Here is a 25,980-nt window from a genome sequence, read left to right as displayed (position 1 = left end):
ACAAGCCATTATGAAAAGACCTACCCGAGAAAGAAATTAAGGACACAATCCAATTTACCATCATATCAAAGAAAGTAAAATACTTAGGAACACGCCTACCTAAAGAGGCAAAAGACCTGTACTCTGAAACTTTAAGACACTCATGAAGGAAACAGGAGATGACACAAACAGACGAAAAGATATACCAAGCTCTTGGTTTGGAAGAATCAACATTGTCCAGATGACTATACTACCCAAGGCAATCCAGACTCACTGCAATCCCTATCAAACTACCGATGGTATTTTTCACAGAACTAGAACCAAAAAAAAAATTAATTTGCATGGAAACAGAGAAGACCCCAAATAGCCAAAGCAATCTTGAGAAAGAAAAACAGAGCTGGAGGAATCAGGCTAAACAACTTCCGACTTTACTACAAAAGCTACAGGCACCAAAACCGTATGGTACAGGCACAAAAAACAGAACTATAGATCAGTGGAACAGCACAGAAAGCCCAGAGACAAATGCACACACCTATGGTTAATTACTCTATGACAAAGGAGGCAAGAATATACAATGGGGAAAAGACAGCCTCTTCAATAAGTGGTGGAGGAAAAACTGGACAGCTATATATAAAAGAATAAAATTAGAACATTCTCTAACACCACCAACAAAAACAAACTCAAAATGGACTGAAGACCTAAATAATCATAAGACTAGACACTACAAAATTCTTAGAGAAAAACACAAGCACAACACTCTTTGGCATAAATCATAGCAATATCTTTCTTGATCTACCTCTGAGAGTAATGAAAATAAAAACAAAAAACAAGCCAAGACATGAAAACAAACTAAATGTCCATTAACAGAGGATTGGATAAAGAAGATATACATATATACAATGGAATATTACTCGGCCACCAAAAAATGAAATAATGCTATTTGCAGCAACATGGATGGACCTAGAAATTATCATACTAAGTAAAATCACACAGAGAAAGACAAATACCATATGATATCGCTTATATGTGGAATCTAAAACATGACACAAATGAACCTATCTACAAAACAGAAACAGACTCACGGACATAGAGAACAGACGTGTGGGTGCCAAGAGGGAGGGGGAGAGAGTGGGAATTTGGGGTTAATAGATGCAAACTATTGCCTTTGGAATGGATAAGCAATGAGATCCTGCTGTGTAGCACTGGGAGCTATATCTAGTTAGTTATGATGGAGCATGATAATGTGAGAAAAAAGAATGTACACGTGTATGTGTGACTGGGTTGCCTTGCTGTACAGTAGAAAATTGACAGAACACTATAAACCAGCTATAATGGAAAAAATAAAAATCATTATAGAGATGAAAAAAAATAAATAAAACGGCCTTTTAGGAGTTCCCTTGTGGATCACTGGGTTATGAACCACACTAGTATCCATGAGGATGCGGGTGTGATTCCTGGCCTCACTCAATGGGTTAAGGATCTGGCGTTGCCATGAGCTGCAGTATATATAGGTAGCAGACGTGGCTCGGATCTGGCATGGCTGTGGCTGTGGCTGTGGCTGTGGCGTAGATCACAGTTGTAGCTCTGATTAGACGCCTAGCCTGGGAACCTCCATATGCTGCAGGTGTGGCCCTAAAAAGGAAAAAAAAAAAAATAGCCTTTTAGATGAGACTGAGGTTTGCTCGCATCCTGACTTACAACTTCTAGCACAAAAGGAGTTCTCTCTGGCAGGAAAAACACGTTCTTCTGCCTTCAGGTAAGGACAACAGAAATAAGCCCTATCTCCACCATGTTTCTTTTTCAAAAGCTGTAACTAACAGCATTGCAACCACATGTGGACACACTCCAATGCTGACTCTCCATTTGTTACGTACTTCTAAATTAGGCTGACAGTCATTTCATACGTATTTTGAAAAAAGGTAAAATTTATTTCTGAAGATCAAGGAAAGCCATGCTTTCTATGTGTAATAGAAAGTACTGTTTCAGGAGTTCCCATTGTGGCGCAGTGGTTAACGAATCCGACTAGGAACCATGAGGTTGCGGGTTCGATCCCTGCCCTTGCTCAGTGGGTTAACGATCCGGCGTTGCCGTGAGCTGTGGTGTAGGCTGCAGACGCGGCTTCGGATCCCGAGTTGCTGTGGCTCTGGCGTAGGCTGCTGGCTACGGCTCCGATTCGACCCCTAGCTTGGGAACCTCCATATTCCACCAGAGCGGTCCAAGAAATAGCTAAAAGACAAAAAAAAAAAAAAGTACTGTTTCAAAAATACCTGCTTAGATATACTTTCTAATATGCATCAAAGAACTCAACGGTTTAATCAAAAGAAGGGAAGTAAAAAAAACCTGAAAGAGAAGTTGGAAGAATCACAGGCAAAAACCCCAAGGGGCCTGAGACCTTATACACAGCTCACTGCTCAGTTCCTGGGGCCCAAGGGAGATCAGTACCTGCCAGCCCATCATTAGGAAAATAGAGATCGATCAGGATGGAGAAAGACAAATATCCTAAGAGCTCGCTCATACATGGACTCTAACAAAAACTGATACAAAAGACCTTACGAGACAGAAACTGACTCCAAGATTTTGAAACTAAATTCATGGTTACCAGAGAGGAAGTGTCGGGTGGGAGGGATGAACTGTGGGGGGCTGGGACTGACACGTGTAGACAATTGCATATAAAATAGATGGGTGATAAGGACCTAGCTGTATAGCACAGGGTAATCTACTTAATACTGTGTGGTGATCTATTTGGGAACAGAATCTGGAGAGGAACAGACATGTATTTGTATAACCAATTTACTGTGCTGTACACCTGAAACTAACACAACCTTCTAAGTCAACTATTCTCCAATAAAAAAAATTTTTTTAAGACACAACTTGGAGTTACCTTCATGGCTCAGTGGTTAACGAATCCAACTAGGATCCATGAGGATGCAGGTTCAATCCCTGGTCTCGCTCAGTGGGTTAAGGATCTGGTGTTGCTGTGAGCTGTGGTGGAGGCTGCAGCTGTGGCTTGGATCCCGCGCGGCTGTGGCTGTGGCTGTGGTGTAGGCCAGCAGCTGCAGCTCCAATTTGACCCCTAGCCTGGGAACTTCCATATGCCACAGGTGTGGCCCTAAAAAGCCAAAAAAATAAAACCCAAAAAGGAATACTTGAGACAGTTCAGAGAATCTGAACACTGGCTAGATACTACATGATATTAATAGACTATTGCTAATTTTGTTACATACAATAAAGGTTTAGACGTGTTTTTTTAAAAAGTCATCATCTGTTAGAGATACATATAAAGTATTTATGTTTGAAATTACACCCCATCTGTGATTTCCTTCAAATGATCTGGGAATGGGGGTTCTTTGCTTTTACATACATTTGAAATTTTCCATAACACAGTGGGTTTCTTGGCTGCACCCATGGCATGTGGAAGTTTATGGGCCAGGAATTGAACTGGCGCCACAGTAGCGACGCAAGCCACTGCAGTGACAACGCCAGGTCCTTAACCCACTGCGCTACAAGAGAACTCCCTCCATAATACAGTTTTTAACAGAGTAGTCAGTGCACAGACCACATACAAAAGCATGACAAAATTATGAGTACTGACATGGATATATCTCCAAGAAATAACATAGTATGAGGAAAGCATGGGGGAAACATGCAAGGTGATGCCAATTATTTTCAATACAAGAAACCCTGAAAATGATGCCGCAGGTACACATATGCATGAATAAGTGCACCAGAAATTGTCAGAGAAATACATTCCCAGGGAAGACACGCGCTGGGTGGGAATGAGGTTAAGGGTCACACCTGTAATGTATGAATTTTACACATGAGAAAGTATTTTTCTATTACTCAAATGAGTTTCATAAGCATTTTTAAAGCTAAAGGCTATACTAACATTTCCCAGGGCATCCTTCAGAGACGCGAGTCCTGTTCTTCCCCACACTCCCTCGTCAGAGCCCTCAGCCAGCAGGGCAGCCAGAAAACTGGACGCCGCATCTAAAGAGAAGGCACCCTGCCCAGCAGCAGGACTGGCTGCACCCTCCCCTTGGCAAGCCTGTGTAAACCTCCAGGTTTTTCTCTTCTGCAGATACGAATCACACACTGGGCTACTACAGACACTCTCACATAACTTAGCGGAAAAGAAAAAAAAAAAAACAAAAAAAACAACTATAAATAGAGTAACAGGAAAAAGTAAAAAGACAGACAGTACACTGCAGCCACAGCTTCCAAAGCTGAGCCTGCCGCGGATCTGGAGGAACGTGCTGAACACTGGCACAAACTTGAAACACCTGGTCTGTATTTTTCACCTCCAAAAATGTCCATCTAGCCCAACAGCCCACACACACATATAGCTCTGTATGTTTAAATGAACGTCTAGACTTCAAATCGCATGACAAAGTGACACTACACTGCAGCCGACACCTTTCATCCAGCAACTATTGACAAACCCACAGGGAAATGCCAATGCTCTGTCACTATGAACGCTGAGCGTGTAACTTCTCACAACAGAGCCCCCCACAAACAAGATTAGACCTGAAAGCAAGGATTCGGATCCAGAAAACTGCAAGTCCTTCCCTGGCCCTTCAAAGACGAAGGACTGCAGCGGCAGGTCTAGCGATGAGTCGCAGTGCTCAGCTGGCAGGCGAAGCAGGGTGAGGCGTGGGCTCAGCAGCAGTGACAGCAGCTGCCCTCCACCTGCCTTAAGAAAATCTTCAGCAGAGGCAGCTGAACAGAGAAACGCCTCATCGACACCTGGCCAAGTAGACAAGTTGGGAGAGGCCAGCGGGATAGAGAGAAGAGATACACTTGCCCCCGCGTGAGGCGGCAGAGCGAAGGCTCCAGCAGTGGACTGCACGAGTTCAAACCCTAGCTCCACCATCGACTCAGCTCCACGACCTTGGCCAAATTAACTGCTGTACCTCAGTTTCCCCAGTTCTAAAATAAGGATAAAACAGCATCAATCTCATTAGGATCATTGTAGGGAGAAGAGACAACGCCTATCGAGTGCTTTAAAGGTGTCCTTTGTACAAAGTAACCCATTCCCACTATTAACCTAGCTCAACGAGTTAATGGAGGAGAGAGCCCAGACACAACTCTTACAAAAAGGGAAACTTGGCTTAGGACAGAGTGGACACTGCATATTAATGCGTAAAGAATACACTACTGAATAAGTGGGACTGGATCGACTGGTCTCACATATGAGAGAAAAAGTAAAATTGGATGCAAGCATTCAGCAATGAATCTTTCACTGTTTCCCAAACACTAAAAGGGATTTCCTCCTTGATTTGCAGGCAGCTGCAGGATTAGCTAAAGCAGTAAGAAGTCCAATAATGAGTATGTTCCCTACCTCGTTATCTAAGTTAAGGATGTGTCCAGACAACTAACAGACAAGTCCAACAAAGTTATAGGATATAAGATCAATATACAAAAACTAACTATATTTCTATACTCTAACAATGAAGACTGGAAAATGAAATTAAGCAAACAACTCCCTTTAGAATAAAATCAAAATAAATAAAATATGCGTTCCTCACTATCCATGGGGGAGTGGGTCCAAGACCCCTCGGGGATACAAAAATCCAAGGATGCTCAAGTCTTTGATATAAAATGACGCAGTATCTGCATATGACCTATGCATGTGCATCCACGCACTTTACATCAGCTCTGGGTTACCTCTAGTACCTGACGCACTGTAAATGCTATGTAAATAGTTGCTGGCACAGAGCAAAGTCAAATTCTGCTTTTTGGAACTTTCTGGAATTTTTTCCCCTAATATTTTCAAACCGTAGTTGGTTGATTGAGCAGATGTAGAGCCTGAGGATACAGAAGGCTGACCGTATGTAAGAATTTGAAGAAGGGCAAAATTTGCATGTTGAAAGTTATAAAACACTGGGGTTTTTTTAGAGATTTCTCTTTTTTTTAACTTTTCAATAATTTATTTATTTTAGGGCCACAGTGGCATATGGAGGTTCCCAGGCTAGGGGTCTAATTGGAGCTGTAGCCGATGGCCTATGCCAGAGCCACAGCCACGTGGGATCCAAGCCTCGTCTGAGACCTACACCACAGCTCACGGCAACACCGGATCCTTCATCCACTGAGCGAGGCCAGGGATCAAACCTGCATCCTCATGGATACTAGCTGGGTTCTTAACCTGCTGAGCCACAATGGGAACTCCACAAAACATTGTTGAATGAAACTAAATACTTAAATAAGTGGAAATACATCCTTCCATTTAAGACTGGAAGACTTGGAGAGCCCCTCGTGGCTCAGCGGAAACAAATCTGAGCAGCATCCATGAGGACTCAGTGAGTTAAGGATCCGGTGTTGCGTGAGCTGTGGCGTAGATCGCAGATGAAGCTCAGATCCTGCTTGCTGTGGCTGTGGTATAGGCTGGCGGCTGGAGCTTGGTTTGGACCCTTAGCCTGGGAACCTCCATATATTGCAGGTGCAGCCCTCAAAAGATCAAAAAACAAAACAAAACAAAAAAAAAAGACTGGAAGACTTTATATTATTAAAATGAAAAAGATCATATTGTACTCCATAAATAGATACAATTTTAATTTGTCAATTAACAATAAAGTTGAGGGGAAAAATGTTAAGATAGCAATACTAGGAGTTCCCGTCGTGGCTCAGTGGTTAACGAATCCGACTAGGAACCATGAGGTTGCTGGTACGATCCCTGGCCTTGCTCAGTAGGTTAAGGATCCGGCGTTGCCGTGAGCTGTGGTGCAGGCAGCAGACGCGGCTTGGATCCTGCATTGCTGTGGCTGTGGTGTAGGCCAGCGGCTACAGCTCTGATTGGACCCCTAGCCTGGGAACCTCCATACGCCGTGGGTGTGGCCCTAGAAAATGCAATAAGACCAAAAAAAAAAAAAAAAAGATAGCAATACTAACCAAACTCAGCCACAGATTCAATATAATCCCTAACAAAATCCCAGCTGGCATTTTGTTTTTAAACACAAAATTGATGAGCTGATCCTAAATTTCATGTGAAAACACAAGGGACCCAGAATAACCAAAACAACTTGAAAAAGAGGAAGAAATTGGGTAGATGCATACTTTCCAATTTCAAAACTTATTACAATTTCTGGAATAATCAAGACAGTATGGCACTAGCATAAAGACAGACATATAGATCAATGGAACAGAAATGAGACTGCAGAAATAAACCTTTATGTCTTGGTCAACTGATTTTCAACAAGGGTACCAGGAAAATTAAATGGGGAATTAATCATTTTCTCAAAAAAATGGCTCTAGGACAACTGGACAGCCACATGCAAAAAAATGAATTTGGATCCCTATCCTACACCAAACACAAAAATCAACTCAAAATGGATCACAGACCTAAATGTAAGAGCCAAAAATTTTTAACTTTTAAAAGAAAAAAGGAATAAATTTTTGCGACTTGAGTTAGACAGTGGTTTCTTAGATATCACACCAGACACGCAAGTGACAAAAGAAAAATAGATAACATGAAGAAGAATTTTTGCACTTCAAAGGACATCACTGAAAGAACAACCCACAAATGAGAGAAAATACTTGTAAACCATACATCTGAAAAGGGACTTCATTCAAAATATATAAAGAACCCTTATAACTCAACGACAAAAATAACCCAATTTAAAAATGGGCAAAGATTCTGAATAGACATTTCTCCAAAGATGACATAAATATAGCCAAAAAACACATGAAAAGATGTTCCACATCATTAATCATTAGAAAATGCAAATGCAAACCATGATAAAATGCCACTTCACACCTACTAAGATGGCTAAAATTAAAAGGACAGATAATAATAAGTGTGTCGAGGATGCGAAGAAATTGCAGTCCTCATATATAGCTACTAAGATGGTAAATTGGTGCAGCTGCTCTGGAAAACTGTTCAGGAGTTCCTCAAAATAGTCACCAAATAGATAACACATAACCCAGAAATTCTAACCCCACGTATATGCCCAAGAAAAAGGAAAACATTATTTAGAGAAAACCGTAATTTGAAAAAAATACACGCAGATTTCCCGTTGTAGCTCAGCTCAGGGTTAGGAACCCAACAGAGTGTCCATGAGGATACGGGTTCAATCTCTGGCCTTGCTCAGTGGGTTAAGGATCTAGCATTGCTGCAAGCTGTGGCATAGGTCGCAGATGTGGCTTGGAACTTGTGTTGCTGTGGCTGTGGCACAGGTTGGCAGCTGCAGCTCCGATGTGACCCCTAGCCTGGGAACCTCCATATGCCACGGGTACGGCCCTAGAAAAGGCAAAAAGACAAAAATAAAATAAAAATAAAAATGATACAAATAAACTTATTTACAAAACAGAAACAGGTTTACACACTTTTAAAACAAACTTATGGTTACCAAAGGGAAAAGGTAGGGAGAAGAAATAAATTAGGAGTTTGCGATTAACATATGCACACTGCTATATATAAAATAGTTAATCAGAGTTTCCATTGTGGATCAGTGGTTAACGAACCCGACTAGTATCCATGAGGACTCGGGTTTGATCCCTGGCCTTGCTCAGTGGGTTAAGGATCCAGCATTGCCTGAGCTGTGGTGTAGGTCACAGATGGGACTCACATGCAGCGTTGCTGTGGCTGTGGTGTAGCCCTCAGTTGCAGCTCTGATTTAACCCCTAGCTCAGCAATTTCCATGTGCTGCAGGTGTGGCCAAAAAAAGAAAAAAAAAATTGTCTAGCTGGCTAGCTATACCGCAGATCCAAAAGTTTGGGAATGGGGCAGGAATCCCAAAATTCTACTAGATTTTAAAGTTCTGCTAGGCTTTAAAAGGGAACAAATAGCTGTCACAGCAATGATAGAACGAGCAAATGCATAAGGTCAGACAAGACATCTGTGTGGCTAAATGCATCCTTTAGAAAGCTCAAAAGCTCAGTTTGGTGTTGAGAATCTCTCTTGTTCCCAAGGGGCTTTACCTTTTCTCAAGTCACAGAAAGCTGTCTTCAGCTGTAGAAAACCCAGGACAGATCTTCTCGGCTCATCACTCAATAAACACACATACCCCCCCCCCCCAAGGGAAGACAGAGCCCTCATCACAGCCCTTGGCCCATGTGGACATCTCACGAGGGAGGCTGCGAGAAGTCCTTTAAAACTACTCCTCAGCACTGGAGGTGCACTGAAGGGGAGGAACCTATCAGAGCCTTAAAGAATGCTCTGGAATGCTGTCATCTTAGCTGCAATCTAGGAGGCGGCAGCAGATTGGGCATGAAAATACCCTGGATACAGTATGGTAGGCAAGTCTGAGACAGATAAATGTAGCCAGGAAGACCATCTCTGGTACGCTCCGGCAACACCTGGGCACTGCGGCCACAGCTTGGAAAGTCAGTTTTGTGTAATCGGTAATATCTGCACATGAGGCAAAATTTAATAGATACAAACGAATCCATGGCGAAAAGTAAATTTCTCTTCCTGGTCCCCAGTCATCCAATTGTCTTCCCCAGAGGCAACCACTGTTATCACTGTTCTTAAGTCTTCCTCTGGAAATCGTCCCTACAATGAAGACCACCCACACTCTGCACCAGCTCTCTCTCACTTATCTCAGGCGCCTCTCCATTTAGCACACAGACCTCATTCTTCTTAACAGCTTCGTAAGATCCCATGATACAGATGGGCCCTAACTTCCTAAGCAGGGGATGAACTCTTCTTATCACTATGTCTAAAGCTGATGGGACACTGGCTACCCACGGGCGGATAATACCCACTGACGTGTTGTGTTCAGCCATCACAGTGGCTTTAACGTGTGGATCTCAAATGCGTTCGGCGGAACGGCATGTGGGGGGAAGAGCCATCCGCCAACATCCACTCTCCTGCCTTACGCTAAGCAGGACGTCACTGGGAAGTGGCAGCCCTGCCAGGGACTTCATTTCCAGCTGCCTGGCAGCTGGCTCTCTCATGGGCTAGGGTTCCCCAGGTAGACCTGTGTGGACATGATGGGGGTTCCTGGTCTGGAGCGTTAAAGGGATGGCTACGTCTCCTCCACACAAGCGCTGCCCCTCCGGCCAGGCAAATGCTCCATGATGGGACCGAGGCGATAGGGACCACTGAGATGATTGGCTGTCACCATGGAAACCTTGAGCTGCAAACTCAGGGCTTTGGAGGAGGCAGGTCAGTGTCAAGCATGGGAGGAGGGGCGTTTCCAGCCCACACGGTGGAACAGAAGAAACCTTTTTACAGGGCGGGGGAGGGGGCAACCTTTAGGAAAACAATTGCTTCAGTGAAGAAAAAGAGGTAAGGTCTAAAAAGTATCATCTTCACTGTGACTCTTCTTACAGAAATTTCCGTAATAAAATATGCTTTGTGGCTCTAAGTAGAGAGCTATGAAATCTAAACATCACTGAGCAAGCCCGGGGTTTGACTGCCTCTAGATTTTGTCTGCTTGCATCATCACTGCCTTAGGCTTTTTTGCACATTTCCTTCTCACAAACGCGGCAGCTGCATGGGACCGTGAGAGGCTGGCTCCACAACTAATCAGCTATTAAAGGCGGTCTCCCTTCTCCGCACAGCGGTCCTATCATGACAGTCTTCTCCCTGCGAAAGCACACGCTTTAGGTGCAATGCCAGCACCTACCGATCTCGAGCCCTGGGACAGTCTAGACTCCCGTAAATCACCTGTTCACACCCTCTTCGCAGATATCAAAGTTAAAGCCCACTGTGCCACACTGCCTGAGTCGGCCTCGTTCATTTTTACAGATTTATATTTCAAATTGGCCCTTCGTTATTCTGCCCCATAAATCATGTGTCCTATCACCATCTATCTGAAGGCGTTAATGCCACCCAGTCCTGAGCTATTCCTTCCTTGCAAAGAGTCCCCTGAATCCTACAGGCCCACCCGCCCTCGGTCTCTATAAGCTTTTCCCCGTATAAACAGCATCGCTCCTACAGAACAACTATCTCCCCTTCTGCTTCATTTCCCTCTTTCACTCTTGCTTCTTTCCGTCTTCTCTCTGTCTGATTTCTTCCCCACACTCTTACTCTACTTTAGGCTACCCGGATGCAGCAACTTAGGCTTCTTCACTCTGGTTTTCACAATGCTGTGATTCTCATTTAAAAAAAACAACAACAACAACAAAAAACAATGGCTTCATTTTACCTTTCCCTTACAACTCAAGTTCCCATCTTGTTTCATCGCACATTATCCATCTTCCTCTCTTTACTTCTCTTTTCTATTGTTATAAACTGGGCGATCTCAATAGAGTCTGTCTTACGTGATAAATCCAGCCAAAAGATGAGGAACTGGGGGCTGGAAGGACAGAGACCCCGGGAAGGAGCAGGTTAGGTTACAGCTTCCCCAGGGCCACCCTCAGAGGAAAACCGAAGAGGAGGCAAGGGGTCCCTGTGGTTAGGCAAAGAGATGCAGCCACAGAAACTGAGTGTGCCTTCACACAGGCAATGCACAAAAGAACAAAGAGTCACGGCCCATAAAGATATGAAAAGATGTCCAGTCTCACTAGGAATCCAGGGACTGCAAACATGTGCCTATCAGACAGATAACCACTAAAGAGATGACCATGAGCCAGCGCTGGCCAGGGGGCCAGGAAACATTCTCAGCCGATGTTAGTGATGGGGCGAGGTGACAGGTACAAGTTTTCTCCAGGACAGTCTGGCAACGTGAATCTACACTTCAAACGTATATGACCTGTGACTCAGCACCTCTGACCTCTAGGATTCAGCCCAAGAATATAAATAGGCAGGCAGACAAAGACAGAGACGGGCAGTCATTGACAACCTCCGCCTTGGTTAGGATTCGGGGGGCGGGGGGGGGGGCTGGGAAATGGGGGAGGGGGACAGGAAAGAAAGAGAAGCAGAGAGGGGAGGGGGAAGAGAAAGCAGAGAGGGTGCACGAGTGGAGCAGCGTTAGAGGAGTGCGAGGAAGAGATGGGGGGGGGGGACGGGGCAAGACTAAGGCACAATCCCTCACTCTACACCCCATGACACAGGCGCCCCAAGAAACGACGCGGCTCCCTATTAGGAAGGTGAAAGATGGCGAATTAGGAAGCTCAGGATACAGGACAGCAAGCATAGGGCGACCCAGTTTGCCTGGAGTGACACAGAAAGACAAGTGCAGCCGAGGGGTTACTACACCACGGCTCCACGGCTCCATGGTTCCCACTGGGGGCGCTACGCTGACTGGTTTACTAGCCCATGCTTTCCTCCAGTGTCTGAACCTTAATAAGTAATTTCTAGCAATAGGCAGTACCCGAAAATTCTACAGAATTCTAGACTCTTGTCCTTTCCTGTGAGAATTAATCCACACGGAAATAAATTAAGTAGCTGCGATGGTACCACCTGCTTTTCCTCTTGCAGAAATGCTCTCTTCTTCACGTGAGCAATTTAAACTGCTCATTAAAATTTTATTTGTATAAACCAGGACTGGAAAGATGATGGAACTAAGCTATGAATACAGCTGTCACCCACCTCGCTACTCTTTGCCATTTATCAAACCAAAATACTTCTCCTCCTGAAGTCATGTCAACATCAGAGATGGAAAAAGAAGCCGTCTTGATTCAGCTTCTCCTGAAAGCAGCCCCTATGACAGGGACTTGGGGCCAGGGATCTTATTTAGGTGTGGGGACAGTAAGACAGGGCAGGAGTGAAGCACACCCAGGAAAGGTGTGGCGATGAAGGGGGTACAACCACAGGCAACTGCGGCTCGGCCCCTCCGCAAGGGAGGGAATCAGAGAACGGGCCCACGGGGGGTCAAGGGGGTGAGGGGGCTTTCCTCATCAGTCTTTGGTGGGAATGAGCGCCTAGGGGCCAGACACGCTGCTATCTGGATTCCATCTATTATCTCACCATCACCTTGTGGTTCTGCGGAGCGGTGGTCCTGTTGTCCAGACTAGGAACCTGAGAGGCAGAACAGATCAAGCCACTTGCTGGAAATCAAATAGTTCACAAGCAGCTGAACTGGACTCCAAATTCAGCCGTGTCCCTTCTACTCTGGGATGCAACGTCGTGTAAGCCACAGCTCATCCACCCTCCAACACAGGGGGCACGCTGGCGGGGAGAGAGACACGGCCTGAGAGCTACGTGCATGCTCCCAGCCTCTCTCCTTGCAAGGAACACGTACGGAGACAGCTGTCCAGGTTGTTTTAATCTGCTTGCATCCACAGAGCAATCTCCTAGGTCATAACCCACCAGCCACATGAAATTTTTATAGCATCACCATTCGAGCTACTCCCACCCCAAATACCACTTACTATGAAATTATGCCAGAATTTGGATCAAAGTGTGGGGGAAAACTCAAGACAAATTCTTATCTGATGAACTCATGGCAGAGAATCAAGTTTCAGAGAGAGTTCCAGATTCTGGTATATTAAAAAACAATCTATAACGTTACTGTGAGGAGAGTACTTTATTAGAACAAATAAAACATGCTGAGCTCCGCCGGGACACAGAGGTCATGCTAACGTGTGAGCCAAGGAGCGCCTTTTCTTGCTGTAGGAGAAAAGATAATAATCTGCAAATCACTAGCATCTGAGCTTGGCTTGATTTAAAATGTATAGAGATACAGAAAAAGTTCCAGGAAATCTCTGTATTTATAGCTTGCCTGCATTAGTCAGTGGAAAGGCCCCTGCTGCTCCCCGAGTAACCCGTGGGACGGCAGCGTATCCCAGCACCTTCGCCGACGGGCGGGCGTGGCTCCCCGCTGCTGCTCCTCTTCCCGGGGAGCCAGTCCTGCTGGACAGCCGCTGCCTCGAGCAGGAAGTGGCACCCCCAGAAGCCCTGGGGCAGCCCACACCAAACACCTACCCCCGGCCGGATTTAGCACAGCCGCTTCGCCGTAACCCCTACAGGACACAGGAGCGTCACCAAGAGGGTGAAAGGCAGACAGTCCTGGGCGGACATGGATCGCCGAGGACGGTGACAGAAGGATGGCACGGGCGGCTGAGCGAACGACGGGGCCACCTTGTGTGCCAGTCACCACCCCACGCGCGGTGGGCCGTCTGGGGCTGACGCGTTTTCATCCTTGGGGGATGCAATCTCGGGACTCTCGGTCCACGGCAAGGGTGGGCAGGGCCACGTGGGGGCGGCCAGGGAGGGCAGGGGCGCGGGGGCACGTCACCTGGCACACTGGGCTGGAAGACTTTATTCAGATCCAGGGAGGACGCTCTGGAATGGGTTTTCTGTGGCCGCGGTGGCGGGGTGGGAGGGTCCTCGCCCCTTTTCATGGCTTCTTCTATGGAGGTGCTAGAGTAAGATCTGCAGCAAAATAAGGCAAGGTCAGCAGGCAGATAGCGACGCACCACGCTCTCAAGCTGGGCTGCAACGGAAAACACCCACACCAGTCGGCCACGGCCAAGGCCCGCTGGGCACCGACTGCCCCGACCCCAGACGCCACACTGCGGGCCAGAGGCGCCCAAACCGCAACCCTCAGTCCAAACTTTTTTAAACCTCTATACTCTTATTATCCCTTAGGCCCAAAGTGACCCCAAAGGAAAAGCTTTCTGTAAATTCAAATCCCTTTCGATGGGAATTGTTATCAAGAATAACACGTAAACTCTTCTGCTATATTTTAACAGAAGGGCTTCAGGGTATTAACTGACTGCAGAACTGTTCTCCTGTTTACTTGCTAATGTGGTAACAGGCACTTGGGGAATCAGGACCGATAAGCTAAGATTAAGAGTTAAGAGTTCAACGGAATGTGCTACCAATGAAATTCAGGAAGGAAAGCACCCATCCATCCAGCTGAGGCGTTTCGGTTTTCTGACCATGACAGATAGGAGGTGGGGGAAATTTTCAAAGCAAAAGCCTCCTCTTAACCTTCTCTTCAATCTGGAACAAGGCAGGAGCTAACCAGGCAATTTCCAAGATGGTAATTCCAATTAATAGCATTTAATGAAAAAGGACCCAGGTAACTTGCTAAAGGTCACGTAGCTAGAAAGTTACACAGGTTCCATTCGACACTCCACTCTCAGTTTCTAAATTCCATTTTTAAAATGTCCTGAGACTGCCTATGAGCCAGGGAAGACACTTTTGGGTAGAAGCAGCTAGACTATCTGTTAGAGACCTACTTATTTTCTAAATTAATTCAACTCCGTACATTAGTCTACCGCCTAGGAGCAAGTGTGTGGAAGCGCTCCCAATAAGGTGTTTCTACAGAGTTCTCATCATGGTGCAGCAGAAACGAATCCAACTAGGAACCATGAGGCTGCAGGTTCAATCCCTGGCCTCGCTCAGTGGGTTAAGGATCTGGCGTTGCCATGAGCTGTGGTGTACGCCACAGAGGCAGCTCAGATCTGGCACTGCCGTGGCTCTGGCATAGGCTGGCAGCTGTAGCTTCAATTAGACCCTTAGCCTGGGAACCTCCATGTGCCGCGAGTACGAGTGCAGCCCTAAAAAGCACAAAAAAAGGGGGGAGAAGAAGAGCTCCCAATAAGGTGTTTCTAAGAAGCCGATGTGCATGCTGTATGTCTGTTCTATTCAGCTTCTTGGCTAACGTCGTGTCAAAGAAGAAAAGGACGTTTGAGTCAGAGATGTCTCCTAGCGACAAATCGGCCTCAGAAAGCCAGGCCGGTCTCTCGCCATTCCAGTGGTTCTCATGAAAGTAGAATCTAACCATTACTATTAAGCAACGTCAGCTCTCGTAAAGCTGGTTTTGCCACAGCATGTTTTTACTGTCCTGAACAACCTCCTCAACTCTTCCTCAAGAGCTGAGGAAGGAGTCATGCAAAGCTGCAATCTTTAATAAAGCCACCATAATGACATGTGACTTGCTGTGGGGGGTGCCTGTGACATAACTGGCAAGACAGGCAAGGCAAAGGCATGCAGGAACTAGCAGGAAGAAGGCTCTGATACTCACAGCTAGAATAAAAGGCAACTGATAGAAAAGTTTGTTTTCGAATGGGAACTCTTGATTTAAAAAAGTACATCCGGAGTTCCTGTCGTGGCGCAGTGGTTAATGAATCCGACTAGGAACCATGAGGTTGCGGGTTCGATCCCTGGCCTCGCTCAGTGGGTGAAGGATCCGGCGTTGCCGTGGGAGCTGTGGTGTAGGTGGCAGACGCGGCTCGGATCCCACATGGCTGTGGCTCCGGTGTAGGCCGGCGGCTACAGCTTCAATTCAACCCCTAGCCTGGGAACCTCCATGTGCCACGAGTGCGGCCCTAGAAAAGGCAAAAAGACAAAAAATAAATAAATAAATAAAATGATCTTTAAAAAAAAAAAAAGGACATCCGAGAACCCAGCTAGAAATGAAAAGAACTTTCTATGTCAGATCGAGCTTTAGTGACATGATTCGCTCAAGAAAGAAAAAATGTGGGTATAAATCCTGTCTGTGCACATGCATATGCACACAGATATAGTTGAGCACACAATCTCACACTACACCTCGTTCCACTTCACTTCCGTATATAACGTGTGTACGTGGATGTCCACATGGCAAGTTAAATAAATATCCAACAGCTGATGGGGTAAAACAGACTGCAGCCGACTGAGACATACACGTGCAGGGGATCAACAAAATGATGCCCACGGCCGAGTGAGAAGGATGATTTCCCCCTCTGCCTCACACTTCTACCGAGCTGTATGATTCTAAAAAGGAGAAGAAAAATAATTTGATGCTCTTGGTCTCAGGAAAGACCCCGTGGGTTCAGAGAGAAAATGAAAACATCCAAATGAGACCAAGAGACCACTCCCTAAAAGGAATAATATCTAAACTTTAGCCAGAGATATTAATAACAGGATACGTGACTGAGAGGTTGTAATTTCACTCGCGTTGGGGGGAGGGAGGAGGCCAACAGAAGTGAAAACTCTGAGGTCCAACTCATGGGGACCCGAGCACACAGAAGCACATTTGTGCCCTTCAGAGAAGGGCTTGCCTGCTGTGAAGGCAGAGAAACGTTACTATTTCTACATCCTAAAGCCAGTACAGGCGAATCTCTAAAAGGTCCATTCAGCCTTTAAAAAACGGGATGGGTGAGTGTAGTGGCCGTAGACAAAAAGAGTGACTATACTTCTTTTCCTACCAAAATGAATTACTGTATCTATTGTTTAACAAATATGAATATAGGTATCTGTGCCTTCTATAAACAAGGACATAAAACTGCAACTTGGAAAATCCAGACGTAAAAGATAAACTGAGGGATAAGTCTTTGACTTACAAGCAGACGAGATTTCCTTAAATGGCCTGCCTTTCAATCATATCATATACAATCAGATTTATATTCAGTTTCTCAGGAATGCAACGAAGAGCCAGCGGAGGAAAAGAGTCACTGAGAACCAAAGCAAAACCTGCAAAAGCCACACGTGGCGTCCCAGCTCGCACTGCAGTCCGCCGGCGCACCGCGGTCCTGACCCCATCTCCCTGGTCCTAGTAGTTCTCGTGGCGGCTCTGTATTTCTCCCGGCTCGGCCCCTCTGGGGTCTGATGTCGACCACAGCGCTGCCTGGGCGGCTCTCCCTCCCTCCTCTCCCAGCCTCTCCTGACGTCGGAACGGGGACACTGAGAAGAGCCTCGGCAAGGATGAGACCGTCCCTACATGCTGCTCGCCTGAAGCTTCGTGCCCCAGTGACATCGCCAGAGCATGTCCCCTGCCTACTCTAGACATTACGCCCAGACTTGTTATTTGGGGGGTTCACCTTGCTGGGATAGGAAATGTCAGTGCTAGTTACCTTTAAACCATGCTTCCTTCCTTCCAAAGCTCCCACCCGTATCACCCCGCAACAAGCGGCTCCCTGCACGCAGCCCCTTCTTCATGTCAGGGCGCCAGAGGGCAGCAGCCCCGCGTCCAGCACCAATAAAAACAAACTGAGAGCCTCCCCAGCCGCCCCGCAGGCTCCAGCCAGGGCCCTCGTGACGAGCGAACCCACCCATGTTCTGAGCCTCAAACCGAAGGGGAAGCGGGTCATGGGTGAGGCTTGGAGTTGGGAGGTTCGCTTCTAGGCAGGGACAGGGTACAACAGGCATTAAAGCAGAAATTAAACACTACCTGGATCTTGGTCTTGCTTTGAGACTGTTGGAATCCTTAGGAGTGGCTGAAACAAAGATTAGTTGTTGTTTGCTTGGGTTTCATGTCTGCAGTTAAACAGGTTTATAAGCAGCACCTGGGCTAGTACAGAACATATCAACAGGTAAACATGAGGTACAGGTAACTTGTGGAGAACGTGACCACTTCCACATTTTCATGATTTCATAACTTTCTTTCTAAAGCCAAGGGCATAATTAAGAGGAAAGAAAAACCAATGTCTTTTTCCTTTCATCAGAGCACTAAGCTAAGAAGCCATTTTCAAATCTAGCTTGATTAATGAAGAAATTCTAGTCTCAAAAGACAGCTCTCTCAGGCGGTTATCTATTTAAATAATGATGGCTTCAGACTTGAGGGTTTCATGGTCTATCACTGAAAGCCTAATAATAAATGATTTGAAACCAGTCTTTCCTGCAGGCTAGGAAGAAGTCTGTCAGGCTACATATTTTAAGATTTTCTAAAAATACACTTCCAAAAAATAGCAGGACCACAAGAAATCAAAGCTCCCACAATTAAGTTGAAATGAGCTATGCAGCTTTTCCTACAAGAAAATATCCTTGTGTCCCGCATCTCTGTTACCAAATTGCAGAGAATATTATGGAGTGAAATCATCCCAATTATTTTGTCAACCATACAACTTTTCCTTCCCCACTTTAAATCATAAACTAGTTTGCTCACTACCAACATGCAAGGCGCCTACTTCCCATCATAAGTTGTGGGGAGTAATAAGAAATATTTAAAAAAAAACAATAACCCTCTTTTTACATTATCAATCATCTGCAGAAGGCAACTTTAGAAACCACTGGCTATGCTAAGGTTTCACAAATAATGCAAATTTTTCATCATAAAGTGCCATTAAAATTCACAGAAAAAGGTACTACCAACAAGGAGCAAGGAGCATATGGTTTGTATTTTTTGTCTTTTCAGGGCCACACTCATGGCATGTGGAGGTTCCCAGGCTAGGGGTCGAATTGGAGCTGTATCTGCCAGCCTACACCACAGCCACAGCAACACCAGATCCCAGCCACGTCTGCGACCTACACCACAGCTCACAACAACCTTGGATTCTTAACCCACTGAGCGGAGCCAGGGATGGAACCCGTGTCCTCATGGATACTAGTGGGGTTCGTTTCCGCTGAGCCACAGCGGGAACTCCTAGTTTGTATATTGTCTGCACAAATTTTTCCAGAAAGAAGAGGTCTCACTGCATTATCCCATTCTCTTTTATACGACTCCAAAGATTAAAATCCTCCTTGGTATAAAGCATGCTGGATTTACGACGATCATTCAACTCCCTGGGCTAGATGAGCAGGCCAGAACCGAGAGCTGAGACGCCAAGGAGCCACAAAGCCAACTAGCAACACCCGGGCCTAAGCTCCGCTCAGCGGCAGGAGAGGGGTGCTTCTCCCCACCGCAGCACTGGGGCTTCCGCTAGGGAGGACACGGGCCCCTTTCCTCTCCAAGCCCCTGAAAGGAGGCCCGAGCCCTGGGACGCACGGGAAGCCCAGCAGCGTGAGCTGACCTCGCCCTCTGGGCCCTGTTCCGCCCCGCGGCTGGACGCCCACCTCCCCTCCTCCGGCCCCCAGGCGGCCAAGGACAGCCTCTCCTCCCGCCAAGCAGGCTGCCCTGGGGCCGGGCGGACCCGAGACCCAACTCACCACGGGGCGGAGGGCCGCCCTCGGAGCGGGCCCCCCAGCGGCTCCGGCCCCTTCTGTGTCAGGCCCCCCTGCTTTCCAGAAATCCGTGGGCAGGAGAAGCCTTGGCCATGCCAACAGACGGCTTCCCCAACCTGCACGCCGAAGCCACTCGGCCTCTGTGCACCGCCCTTATCGGTGTCTTTTGCTGGGGGAGGGACGGGCGGGGAAGGAAGGGACAGTGCGGGGGAGAGAGTGCGGGGGAGATAGGCAGACAGACGGGCTGAGGGGGGGCCCAGGGGCTCCGCCCGGACCCGCCACCACCCTCACTGGCCGTGACCTCTCCGAGCCTGTTTCCTCAGCTACAGAATGAAGATAATACAAACGTGGTCCACACACTGTAAACCGGCTACAATGGAAAAAAGAAAAATCATCTTAAAAAAAAAAAAAAAACAACGCGGTCCGTTTCTCACACGGAGACCTAAGAAGGTGTTTTAACAACGAACTGTATTTCGGGATCTCAAAACATTACTACTACAGAGTGTTCCTAATTTGTCAAGCTTACAAATCTAGTTTTGAAATTTAGTTCCCACAGGGAACGATATTCAACATCCCAAGATAAGCCATAATGGAGAAGAACATGAAAAAAGAATATATGTGTATAAACTGAGTCACTCTGTTGTACTGCAGAAATTAACACAACGCTGTGAATCAACGATACTTTAATAAAAAACTTTTCAAAAAAAGAGTTTAGTTCCTTCTAGGACAGCAAAGGAGGTGCAGGCAGGTGCAAGGAACAAAGACAACTGCTCTCCCCGTGAGACCACGGGGTGGCCGGTGACAAAGGGGCAGCTGCGAGAATCACCAACAGCCCTCTGAAGACTATGCCATGAGGGCGAAGAGGCCTAACGCCCTCAGCATGACCTGGAGACATAAAGAAAAAGGTGGCCACTGGGCAGCGTGCCCTCCTGTGCCCTAGGATGACATTAGCAAAGAAATCTATTAGATTCCGCTAATGCATACACCTTCAGCTATTAAAGGGGTAAGGGCCCATAAAACATGCAACAAGGAACACCCCGACTCCCTAATGACACAGTCCCAGGCCGTCTGGATGTCAGCACCTCCTCTTCAGTGCCATTACTATTATCATTATTATCAGAACAGGGAAATGACATCCCAGATGGAACTGGCAGGTCCCCACAGGCTTCAGATCAGACAAGGCTGCACAACACTATTCTGGTTAAGTCTTCCATCGGCCTCCAAGGCCCTGAAAGTCAGACTCAGCATTTAGGGCATGTGCGTATCTGCAAAAATAGCAAGGGCATGGTGTGCCCGAAGCCAGGCAGAAGCCCAAGGGCGGCTCTGAGCTTCTCACTGAGCTGGGCGGACGGAAGAAGAATGAGAACTTGCTAGAACACTCCAGACACATCATCCTGTTTCCAGGAAACAGAACCAGGAGAGAGGGCAAGCCTGAAGTTTATTTCTCTGGAAGGCAGCAACTCAACTGAAGCAAACTATCCCCGTGGCAGGGACCGACCGCCTTCCAGAACGAGAAACCGCCACCTTGAAGCTCTAGTGCCTCCCGCTAGGAATCCACACGGTCCCCAGGAAAGGGGGGACTGAGTCCGTTTTCAGAGGACGGATTCCCCCGTATCCGCTCCAGAAAGGTCAGCAGACGGGAGGATGAGTCAGAAACCAGACAGCGCGCCCCGAGGCAGGACGTCCAACAAATTGAGAGATCCTTCGCGTACTGTGGCCGCACACGCTGACAGGTTCTGCCGGGGACACCGTGTCCCGTCAGCAAAGGAGTGGTGAAAATGACCTCTAAAGCTCACGCTCCAGAGAACACGTGACGCTGATGGAAGAGTAAAAGTTAACTAGCCTAGAAGGCTGCTGCAGAAGCACAATTTAACGCTCCAAATTTAAATTACTTTTACTAATACCGTAACATGAACTTTACAAAAACTGGGAACTCCCCTTCACTTCCAGAAAGGAGAGCTGGATAGACCCTACTTCAGGCGCTTGTCCTACGCATCCAGGACACGTTCCTCCCAGGATGAAGGAACCCGGATGAGTTCTAAAAGCCAAAGCTAGGCCTGCGACTTCCTACCACTTCTGGAGTCACGGCTGACTTGCCATCTTAATTTTCTATTTCTTAACCTCCCTTTCCAGAGGTCGTAGTTCCCCAAACGGGCTGAACATTAGAATCACCTGGGCGGGGGGGGTCCCTAAAAGTACAGATTCTTAGGTCTCCTCACTGCAATCAATCATATGCTCTCATTCATATTCATTCTCTCTCCATCTCGGTGTTATATCGATTCTTTTGTTCCAACCTGAAACAAAGTCTAGATGATATAACTAGTTCACCAAAAGAATCATGATTTGCTTAGTATTAAGAGAGATACCAATAAAAGAGAAAGCAGCCACGTGTTTCATATCCTGCTTCCTAAAGCTCCGAATAATAATGCCATCCCTAGCCAGTTTATTTTCAACTAGATTCCTCTTGGTTCGGTGATGGCTCCTTCGAGAGAGGTGAGGACACAGACCCAGCCATCTCATGGTTCACAGACACAGTTCTGACTCTCCAAGAACCTGGGCAAACACAACTTTTACTTTTCCCCTGGGAATCCACTCCCTGTTTAAGCGCATTCACTTGCCTTCCTGTTGGTGAAGTATACTGAAAATATTTGAGGGTTTTCTTTCGGAAACGGCACGTCTTACCCGTGAGCCTCCAGTGGTCCTACGCCATCACCTCCCGACTCTACACAGAAACCACAATGGCTTGTTGAAATCGTCCTGGCTCCAAGCCTCCTCAACTTTACACTTAGTACCAATGAAACCCTAAAATCAAACTGAGAGATCCTTTCAGTGAAACCCATATTCAGAACTTTAAAAAAGCACCCTCTTCTCATACCTGAAAAGAGGAAATAGTCAAAAAGAAACCCAAAGGTTTCCTTAGAATAAAACACAATCCTGGGAGAGAAACATGTATACTCTCACAGATACACCAATCTTCTCGCTGAAACTCCAGGGTTTTTTTAATTAGAAATAATTACATTAAAAATACATTAAATTGGTTTTCTCCTACCTGAGTCCTCAGATACGTCCTTTGGTAAGGCTTCATCCGTAGCACTTTTCAAAGCTAGCAGTGTTTTGATTTAAAGAACGAGAGAGAGAAAGGAGGAGAAAAAGAAAAAAACATAAAATTTTACATCTGAGGCACATTACATTAAAGCAGAGAACCCCTAATCATCTCTTATGAAAACAGTGTTACAAACTTCTATAAGTTGCTAAGGGATTTACTAAAACAATAAAAACTTCCTAAAGTACAGTAACAGGTTCTCCTACAGGGAACAAAATGGAATAAAACCTTCCAGAGAGAGTGCCTCTAGTGGCAGAAAGGAGTATTACCTGGAAGTATCAAACTTCCTTTCTTTTTAAGAGCTCGCCAGGTTACTGCAATGGGCAGTCAAGGCTAAGAAGCACCAGCAAAGACAGTGATCAGAGTACTTGCTGCCACAGACAACGTTCAGGTCTGTCTGCCTCTCCTGAGCCGATATTGAAAGAGAGAGCATACAACTATTGTTTCCTAATGGGAAACATTTTTCGTGGTTAACTCCCATACAAGGCGGCATCCATGGCAGGTCACGACAATAAAACCTTAAATAGCTTCACTGATTTTTTTGTCCCTTCAGATAAGCCTTTCATTCATGGGCAGAGAATCAATATCGGATAACAGCAGGAATACTGGCTTGAGAATAAGAAAATCTTGGTTCTCATCCCTGCTCTTTTTCGTACTAAGCAAGTGATTCATACTGCTTGAACGTGAGTTTACACAGCTCTAAATTTTAGGTGATATGACATACCAGCCTCCATTCAATTCTGCGAGGACCAAACAATACAGGGTATGAGGAAGGACCTGATAGATTAGAAAGCATTATACCGAAGTGTGGGGGTGGGGGCGGCGTCGGGGAGTGCTCCCCCTGCTTGGCTAGATATTCCCAGGGCGATGCACCTCTGTGCTCGACGTCAGCTCTAACACACAGCACTGCGCTGCCTTGCTCTCACCTGTCCAGTAAGACAGGCACATCCTGGCTGGGCTCACACGCCCAGAGCCACACCCACGAAGTCACAGAGGATAAAGCCCAGGGACACAAACTGTCTCCAGAAGATAACTTCGGAGGATTAGATCTGTCGACAAATATGCATTTCTATTGATATTCTGCCATCACAAGATGGTATGCTCTCCAACCCTTCAGCTTCCAGTCATTTCCTAATTAGTAGGACCAGACTGCACTGTACGTGTCAGAGGAGCCTGAGGGTCAACAGTGAGTGAACTGAAGGGCTTGGAACACTCAAGCTCTCGTTACCACTTTGTGAACTATAGTTTCGGGACAACAATTTGAACTATTTAATCCACTCAAAGGCATTCCTGCACTGAGAACTGTCCTCATATGCTCTAGAAGCCAGCCATTCCAAGGGAAGTGGATAAAGAAATGCAGGTAAAATATCCCTAAAGGAAGAAACCGCATTCTTTTCATACCTTGTTTGTCATCACCAGTCACATCCTGGGTGGGGACAGGAAAGTCAGCCATGTCTTTGATAGACAACTTCTTAGAAAAGAAAAGTAGATTAGTTACATGGGTTGGAATGGATATTAAGTCATGTGCACATAATGCAAATGTCTTTAAAAGTCATATATCTTGCCCATTTCTGCCTTCAATAAACTCTGACACTGGATACTAATTTACTTTGGGGGGTTTCTATTGAGGTCTAAGTTAATTTGTATTGAAAAATGTATATACATAGAGGGAGAAAAAAATAATGATTTAGATTGAGGCATATGTATAGGCCACATGCAGCACCGGAATCCAACCCGCCCGAGTTGCAGCATTTGCCCGTTCGGTCAAGAGCAAACCTGGGCTCTAGGTGCTTCCTCACAAGCAGAGAGAGGTTCTGACAAGTGGCCCCATCATGTGGGTATCTGCCAAGATCTCTTATGCAGGAGTTCGACCCTGATTCAAAAAGCCTCCTTGTCGTGGAATAAGAATCTTACTGAAGAGCCCAACACAATTTGCTGCTGACTCACTTTCGGCTGAAGTCTTCACTTATATTAATAAGATGGACACCCCAGATGATCAAGTATTGATCGGTTCAAAATTCTGTTTAAAATCTACTTACTACAATTTCTTACAAACCCTCAATTAACATGGATTCTGTCCTCTGATGAGATTAAATGATAATATATATTCATATTTGATATCTATAAAAAATTGAAGGGGGATTGGGTAGATGGGGAGAGAGAGAAGAGGAAGACTTGTCACTATATGCCTTTTGATATTCTTTTTCTTTTAAGCATATTCAAAAAATCAAAAAAGGTAAATTTTATTTTTTTTTAGGGCTGCACCCATGGCATATGGGGGTTCCCAGGCTAGGGGTCGAATCGGAGCTGTAGCCGCCGGCCTACACCACAGCCACATCCATGCCAGATCCGAACCGCATATGCAACCCACACCACAGTTCATGGCAACGCCAGATCCTTAACCCACTGAGCAAGGCCAGGGATCGAACCTGCCTCATGGATACTAGTCAGATTTGTTTCCAGTGAGCCACGATGACAGGTAAATTGTAAAACTTAGAGTAAATTCCTGGAGCTATCCAGTGCTCCAAAGCGTTAATGGGTTTACCTCTCAGAATCTGAACAGCGCAAGAGAAGAGATAAGCAATACGTGTGTTTTCAAACTGCTTGAGAAAATGGACTTACAATACTGCTTGGTGGTAACCTGATCTAGGGCTTAACAATCCTCAGGCAGGTCATTTTTGGCATCTCAATGAAGCCTCCTGCAGTAATTTACAACACAGAATGTATCTTAACAGTGTCTTTCTTGCATTTAGCTGCCCCATCTGGATTATAAACCAGATTCTTAGAAGAACAGAATAACTGAGGAATAGAAACTATAGATTTAAAAAAAAAACCACTGTCGAGGAGTTCCCGTCGTGGCGCAGCAGAGGCGAATCCGACTGGGGGCCATGGGGTTGCGGGTTCCATCCCTGGCCTCGCTCAGGGGGTTGGGGATCCAGCGTTGCTATGGGCTGTGGGGTAGGTCGCAGTCACGGCTTGGATCTGATGTTGCTGTGGCTGTGGTGTAGGCCGGCAGCTGTGGCTCCAATTGGACCCCTGTCCTGGGAACCTCCATGAACTGCGGGTGTGGCCCTAGAAAAAAAAGCAAAAAAAAAAACACTGTTGAATGAAATTTTTTTCTTTTTCTTTTTCTTCCAGCATGTGGAAGTTCCTGGGCCAGGAATCAACACAGTGAGTCACTGCAGTGATGACACCAGGTCCTTAACCCACTGTACCACAGGAGAACTCCAAAAGAAATTTTTAAAATCCAAATAAATGGAAAGAC

General features: G+C 46.2%; 1 protein-coding gene across 14 annotated transcripts in view; it reads right to left on the bottom strand.

Annotated features, from left to right (window-relative positions):
- Positions 1–25,980, bottom strand: part of REPS2 (RALBP1 associated Eps domain containing 2) — a 245,961-nt gene that overhangs the window by 86,061 nt on the left and 133,920 nt on the right. For 5 of the 14 annotated variants that reach the window (XM_021080774.2, XM_021080775.2, XM_085008583.1 and 2 more), the window contains 4 exons: positions 24,117–24,186; positions 22,662–22,715; positions 17,904–17,949; positions 14,040–14,176 (listed from right to left, as the gene is read on the bottom strand). In XM_021080774.2, the coding sequence (XP_020936433.1) occupies positions 14,040–14,176; positions 17,904–17,949; positions 22,662–22,715; positions 24,117–24,186 (307 nt within the window). The remainder of the gene's footprint in view (positions 1–14,039; positions 14,177–17,903; positions 17,950–22,661; positions 22,716–24,116; positions 24,187–25,980) is intronic. The other 9 variants (XM_085008575.1, XM_085008576.1, XM_085008584.1 and 6 more) reach the window with 3 other exon arrangements.

Source organism: Sus scrofa, chromosome X, assembly GCF_054392235.1.
Source record: "Sus scrofa isolate SSC_HxYL_T2T_F1_AM1 chromosome X, Sscrofa_HxYL_maternal_Yorkshire_Landrace_v2.0, whole genome shotgun sequence".
Taxonomy (NCBI): domain Eukaryota; kingdom Metazoa; phylum Chordata; class Mammalia; order Artiodactyla; family Suidae; genus Sus; species Sus scrofa.
The sequence above is the reverse complement of the archived record's forward strand: the minus strand, read 5'-3'. Positions and strand labels throughout refer to the sequence as shown.